We start from the raw sequence: 6,699 nt of genomic DNA, 5'->3' as shown, positions 1-6,699 counted from the left end.
GAGCTTTTATCTTTTCCCTCCGGCTGGAAAATGGTAACAGGGGAGCAAAGTGCCATGGGGAATGTAGTAGTCCTTCTCTTCTGAGAACCAGGTATATCCACTACATGATGCCATGATGTGGAATACGAATAACCGAAAATCATAAAACCATGACATCCTGTATAAGGAGGAAAGTTGCAGCGAAGGTCATCCCTCTTAGAAGGGAATGAAGAAGCAAAGAAAGAGGAGGAAGAAGTAGAGGAAGAGAGAGAAGGGAAGGAAGATCTCTTTGAAGATGATGTGGTACCCCATCATCACAGATGGATCATCATGGAAGAAGGTATCTGGAATCTATGAGAGCTGGCTGTGGTGGAGATGCTGTACAATGACTTCTTTGTGCCCGATGACCCGCATGCAATCCATGGCCCCAAAAGGGTTGGGTGTTCACCAGTTCTGTGGCAGAAATTCACACAAACGGCACCAACAGCATCTGCCATTGCAGTGGCAGCAATCAGATGGAAAGACGAAGAGAGACCCTGGTTGAGTGATTTGACTTCTACTCCTTAAGAATATGAAGAAAATGTTGCTTCTCTTTTATGGAGCTGTGTCTCAGGCATGGAAACAATATCGGAGAAATGGTCAGAAAAACAGGAAAAACTGTCGGAAAACCTGTCCCGGGTGTTCCAGCAATTCCAGTATGATCTGTCTTGCTCCTCCACACCTGATCATTTTGCACCCTGCCCCGCTCCCCCTCCTGGTTCCTGCGTTCTGACTTCCCCCCAGGACAGCAGAGCTGGCCCAGGTCACACATTTCAAAGCCAGCATCGACAACAGTGCACTCTCAGAGCAAAGGAAGGTGAAGGAGCGCGATTCCCTGAGTAAATGATCAGCAAGTCAGCCCAATTCACAAACAATTACATCCTCACAGAAGAATCCATTCCTTCCCAATTACGAAAGCACAAAAGCACTTGGTGGCAGTGACACGACCATGGCTACCACCAATGTTGTGAGTGAAGCATCATTACCTTCGAAGTACAATTACATATGCCACACCTGCACACAATACTGCTGCAAGCACCACCACTGCCGCAATCCCAGCTGCCCAGATGATCCCGGTCCCCTGCTGCTGGGAGCCACCTCCGAAGCACGCACCCTGGAGATGAGAAGCAAACCCGGTCAGGACCCCTCAGCTGCTGCTGCCCACTCACCACATGTCTCCGCATGCGCTGTCCTGCTCCATACCTCGGGCTGAGGTTTCTTCATCTCCTCTTGCTTCCCTCGTCTATTTCTCAGCTGACGAGCTTCCTCTTCAGAGCGGCGAGCCCGCTCCTTCATCTTCCGCAGATTTTCTGCCTCCCTCTCCCTCTTGGCCTGCCACTCCTGCTCAGCCTTCTCATATGCACGAACCCGCTCCTCCATCTGCTGCAATTTTTCCGCCTCCCTCTCCCTCTCGGCCTGCCATTCCTGCTCGGCCTTCTCGTATCTACTAACCCGCTCCTCCATCTTCCGCAGTTTTTCTGCCTCCCTCTCCCTCTCGGCCTGCCACTCCTGCTTGTCCTTCTCATTCTGGGCTTGCAGGTCTGGTGGAAGAAGCAGAGCTGCTGTACGGGAGGAGCAGACCCCCAGTCCCCAGGCAGCGCTGTCTCCTCCCCAGCCCTGAGCCCCTCTGGAGGCGGTAGCGTTTCTCCAGGACAGAAGTTACCTTTGATTTGCTCATCCTTCTCCATCAGGGCATGGTCTATGCTGCGGATGCTTCTGGCCAAAGGCTCTGTCCTCTGAAGGAACTCGTGCAGGACAGCGTCCGCCTGTGGGGCACCGGGAGCGCGGGAGTCAGGGGGTGAAGCGGCGGCGCTGGGCAGGGGCTGCTCTTCTTCCCACCTTCACCCCTTTGCCCGGCAGCGCCCGGTACCGCTCCACCAGCGCCTGCTGGTCTCCCAGGAACAGCCGGTGACCCCCAGGCACCAAGTAGCCGCTGTTGTTGATCCGTTGCTCCATCTCTCGGGACAGCTCCTGCAGTGCGGCCGTGCACTTCTCGTGGGATGCCTGCCCGTCGCGGCTGCAGAACTCCAGCCTGGCTTTCTCCACCTGCCGCTGCACGGAGGGACGCAGGGGGAAGGCATCAGCGGGGGAGCTGGGCAGGAGCAGCACAGTGTGCCCTGCAGCGCTGGCTGGGGATGCGAAGTGGGGCACGGTGCAGTGGGGCAGAGCTGGCCGTGCAGGAGAGCACCCACCAGAAGCTCCGCCTGGAAGCGCTCGATGTCGTCTGTGATCGCCCGTTCTGTGAAGAGCTGCAGTGTCTCCTGCTCACACAGCTCGTGCAGCTCGTGCAGCTCCTGAGCCGTCTCCATGGGCAGCGTCGCCCGCTGCTCCATCAGCTCCCGGTACAAGGCTGCAGCTTCCCGCACCACCGCCGAGTTGTTCAGCTCCGCCAGGGCCAGCACCGCGCTCTCCAGGCACGGCATGGCCCCGCTCCGGATGGCGTCCACGTAGCTCACCGCCAGGGTGCCCAGCACTGCCCCGGGGGGGAGCCCATGAGAGGTCCCCCCGCTTTGGCCCTGGGTGCTGCCGCAGCCCCGCCGCCCCTCCCCAGCATCCCCCGTCAGCCCGGGCTGCTTCTCCCACTGCTTCCCACCCACTCCAAAACCCAGCAGCACCAAACCCAGAGGCAGCAGCTGGTAGAAAAGCTCCCGTGTTCCCCACCAGCGGCCGCCCCCTCTGCCCGAGAGCAGCACTCACTGTGCCCTGTTACTTTGCAGCCGCTGGGGATGGTCTTCGGTGGAGACCTCTCCCAGATGTAGCTGCAGAATTTCTCCAGTTGCTGCCGGAACTCAGGGTCCATCCTGTCGTCCAGGAGCTCCTCCAGGCGGGGCAGGTCCTTCTTCCCTGCGGGCAGGTCGAAAACGAAGCACCTGCGCTCGGGGAAGAACTGGCGGATGCATTCCCGCAGGCGGTTGTAGCGCTCGGCCTCCGCGCTGCTGCCTGCGGGACACAGCACCCGGAGCTCGGGTCTCTCGCTGCCTCCCAGCGCCCGGTGCCGGACGTGCCCGGCACAGCTCCGCTGCCCTACCGCCCCTCAGCTTCAGCGCCTGCTCCAAGTATTCGTCCTCGGAGAGCTCCTTCCCATCCGCCTCCAGCTGCAGCGTGAAGTCCCGCACGGCCCACACAAAGCTTGGCAAGAACTGGGCCAACTCGGCGGCCCTGCTCTCCCCGGGGCTGTTGCTCAGCCTGATGTGCTCTGCAAGCGTCAGCACGTAGCTGGGGGGCTGGCTAAGGAAACTGGGAGCTCGGCTCTGCCCACAACACGAGACCCCTGGGCACCACGGGGATGTGGATGCCCCACAACCAGGCAGCTCTCGGGGGAGCTCCATTGTGCAAAGCCCACAGCCCAGAGGGAACAGAGTGGGGAATCCCCACGGCTGCCAAGGATACTGCAGGTTCTCCAGGGCCTGCTGGTCGATGGTGCCCCTGCTGTTGTAGATCAGGGTGCTGGAGAGCAGCACGGCCAGCACGAAGATCCACGCGTCGTTCTTGGTGTCCCCCTGCAATGGCCATCCCAGGTTCCACTGCAGCAGCGCGGTGCGGGGGGTGAGCGAAGCCCTGCGCTCCGAGCACCAGTGGCCAACAGCTCAGATCTGGGGACCCCCGACCACCCGACCCCCGCTGCCTTGCTATGGTGGAGGCACTGCAGGCAGCTCTCCCCACAGCTCCCCGTGCACTGGGGATGCTCAGAGGGAAGGCGCTGCTTCTCCCCGACCTTCTCCACATCGCCCAGCCCTTCGGTGTCCAGCAGCACCAGCGTGTGTCCGGGCTGGCGGGGGTGAGGCAGGCACCACATCCAGATTCCTTTGGTGTGACCCTGCACATTGCAGCCCAGGGAGAAACCTGCGTGGGGGACATGGGATTCGGCAGCGTGAAACGCAGACGGGGATAATCCCGGTGCCGGGGGCACGCGGGGTCAGCGGTGCCCATCCCACCCCTTCCCTCACCCGTCCTCCGCCCGGCCAGCCGGTTCAGCAGGTAGGACTTGCCGCTGCGGTACAGCCCGGTGATGGCCACCACCACCACGGGCTGCGTGACGTTGGCCAGCACCTGCAGGGCGTCCTGCCGCACCGCCAGCCCCTGCCCTGCTTGGTTCTCAATGAGGCAGATGGGCTCCGCCAACTCCAGCACCGATGCTGCGGATGTCATGGCTCACGGCATGCCTGGCCTGCATGGGCACAGTGAAACCTCGTGACGGGGCACCGGCAGCCAGCAGCGATGCTCCCATTCACCACGCTTCCTTTCTCCAAGACAAGCGTTCCTTCCTTCCCTATTTCCTCCTTCCCAGCAGCACACTCCCAAGGCAACTGTGACATTGGCCCCTTCCCACCCGCAGCCCTGTCCCCCCCAAGCTAGCAGGGCTCTGTGGCACCGGGTTGTGGGGCTGCTTGTACCCTGCGGCCTCAACCCGTTCTCATCCTGTTCACGGAGCAGCAGGTGAGGCAGAGGAAAGTGAAAGGCAGAGAGGGGAGAGGACCTCACCCCGAGAATTGGCTGCTGCCCAGAGCCCAGCCTGGACCCCCCTGCCCAACCCCAGCAGCCGGCAGGACGGGATGGGGGGAACTCGGGGTGGGGTGGGGTGGGGTGTGTGGAGGATGGAGTGGTGTGGGGAGAGGAGGGGAGGGGGGAAGGGGCGGGCGGCCACATGCAAAGAGCCGCACTTCTGCTCGGGGCTGCGCTTGCTTTGCCGAGCATCACCCGGCGCCTGAACACGCAGCGATCGGTAGCAGAGCTCTGCTCCCACCTCACCTGGCTCCGACGGGCACCGAGTGTGTGGAACGCGGCTCAGCCCTCCCGGCTCCGTGTCCCTCCAGCTTATCAGCCAGCGGCAGCACAGCAGGAAAGAAGAGGCGGCTTTGGTGCTGTGCAAAGAGGTGCAAACCTCCCCCCCGCCTCCACTGGGTGCCTACAGCCCCAGCATCCCCCCACTGCACCCCATCCCTTCCCCACCATGATCCCCAAGGGTTTTCTTGGGTGAGGCTTTTCTTCCCCATCCCATCGATCACAGATGTGCCCCCCCCAACCACCCAGGCAAGGCTCCCTTCTGTCCTCCCTCTCCAGGCTCCCACACTCAGCCCCAGCCACTCACCACAGCAGGTCTCTGAGCACTGAGCTGCGGGGCTACTTATACTCTGCAGCCTCAATCCCTTCTCCTCCCATTCCGGGAAATGTGGGTGAGTCAGAGTGGAAGCGAAAGTGAAAGGCAGTGAAAAGTGAGAGGACGCTGTCCCAAGAGCTGCCTGCTGGCTCCCATCCCATGCAGCGCTGCCCTGTGACATCTCCTGCTCCTTGGCAGTGCTCTGACCCTCTTGTGACCCTCCCCATTGGGCTCTGTGGAAAAACCTTCTCCGCTCCCTCCAGCATCTCCTGTCCTCGTCTTCTCCATCCCTGCGCCCGACTGAGGCACCGACCCGGCAGAGGAAGCTGTGGTCTGCGCGTGGGCTGCGATGGAGAGCACCAACTGCATCCCAGGCAGGGGCTGTGTGAGCAGCCACAGAGGGGCCGAGACATCTGCCCACACCCCGAGCTCCCCGGGAGCACCTCAGAGAGCAGCGTCCCTCCAGCGGGAGGGAGTGGTGCAGACGCAGTGCTGCCGTGTGCCACCGCTACGGCCCATTGCTTTGGCTATCCATCACCGTGCTGGCCATGGTCATGGAATGCGCCCCAGGGCTCCATCTTGGCCATGAGGGCACGTGCTGGCTCATGGTCAACCACTGGTCACCTACTGGTCAACTGATGATAAACTATTGGTCAACTGCTGCTCAACTTTTGGTTAACCACTGGTTAATCGTTGCTCAATTTTTGATCAACCACTGATAAATTTTTGGTCAACCATTTGTCAATCCTTGTTCAAGTATTGGTCAACCATTGGTTAAAGACTGGTCAGCCACTGGTTGAGCGTTGCTCAATACTGGTCAACCATTTCAACAACTATTGGTGAAGCACTGGCTAATCTTTGTTCAACTCTTGGTCAACCACTGGTCAATTGTTGTTCAACTACTGATCAACTATTTGCCAACTATTGCTCAACAAGTGGCCCAAATAATGTCCCAGAATGCTCCCATGCATGACCCCCCCTCCCCAAAGCTTCCACAACTCCACCCATGCATGATCCCCCAAACACCTCCACCACCCCCTCCCACGAGTGACAACCCCAAAATCCTCCAGCACCCCCTCCCAGGAGTGAAATCCCCCCCCACCAAAGTTCCACCATTCCTCCCACCCGTCTCACCCCCTTAATCACCCCCCCACGCTCCCACGTGTGACACCCCCAGGGCTGACCCCACACACGTGAAACAACCCCCCTCAAAAGCTCCTCCAACCCGTCCCATGCTTTATCTTCTACAACCACCCATGCAGGACATCCCCATAGTGTCCCAAAGAGCTCCCATGCATGACAGTTCCCAAAAATCTTCATAGGAGACTTTCCCATGGGTCCATATGTGCATGGCACCAGGGCCGCCCAGTGCACTTATTCCTGTTGCCTTAAGTTCCTGAGTCTGACCGCCTGTCACACTAAGCAATAACACTGTCATGTGGGAGTGCTGTGTACTCTGTGCAGCCTTTTGTACAGAGGAACTGTCGGTCGAAAGTGATCTGAGTAATCTGAGTCCTGAGGGTAAGATACCTTCCAAAAAGGAAAATGTCATAGAGGGAACAGGGGTGGTTATGAGGACATCT

At 59.8% G+C, this 6,699-nt stretch overlaps 1 protein-coding gene across 1 annotated transcript in view; it reads right to left on the bottom strand.

The window, feature by feature from the left end:
• LOC110391218 (guanylate-binding protein 1-like) overlaps positions 1-4,215 on the bottom strand; it is a 7,068-nt gene extending 2,853 nt beyond the window's left edge. The window contains exons 1-8 of the mRNA XM_021383024.1: positions 3,966-4,215; positions 3,734-3,861; positions 3,409-3,518; positions 3,047-3,234; positions 2,716-2,958; positions 2,175-2,491; positions 1,858-2,070; positions 1,556-1,784 (exon numbers count right to left, since the gene is read on the bottom strand). Coding sequence (XP_021238699.1) covers positions 1,556-1,784; positions 1,858-2,070; positions 2,175-2,491; positions 2,716-2,958; positions 3,047-3,234; positions 3,409-3,518; positions 3,734-3,861; positions 3,966-4,167 — 1,630 coding nt within the window. The 5' untranslated portion in view covers positions 4,168-4,215. The remainder of the gene's footprint in view (positions 1-1,555; positions 1,785-1,857; positions 2,071-2,174; positions 2,492-2,715; positions 2,959-3,046; positions 3,235-3,408; positions 3,519-3,733; positions 3,862-3,965) is intronic.
• Between the last annotated feature and the right edge of the window lie 2,484 nt (positions 4,216-6,699).

Source organism: Numida meleagris, unplaced genomic scaffold (assembly GCF_002078875.1).
Source record: "Numida meleagris isolate 19003 breed g44 Domestic line unplaced genomic scaffold, NumMel1.0 unplaced_Scaffold324, whole genome shotgun sequence".
Classification (NCBI taxonomy): Eukaryota; Metazoa; Chordata; class Aves; order Galliformes; family Numididae; genus Numida; species Numida meleagris.
The sequence above is the reverse complement of the archived record's forward strand: the minus strand, read 5'-3'. Positions and strand labels throughout refer to the sequence as shown.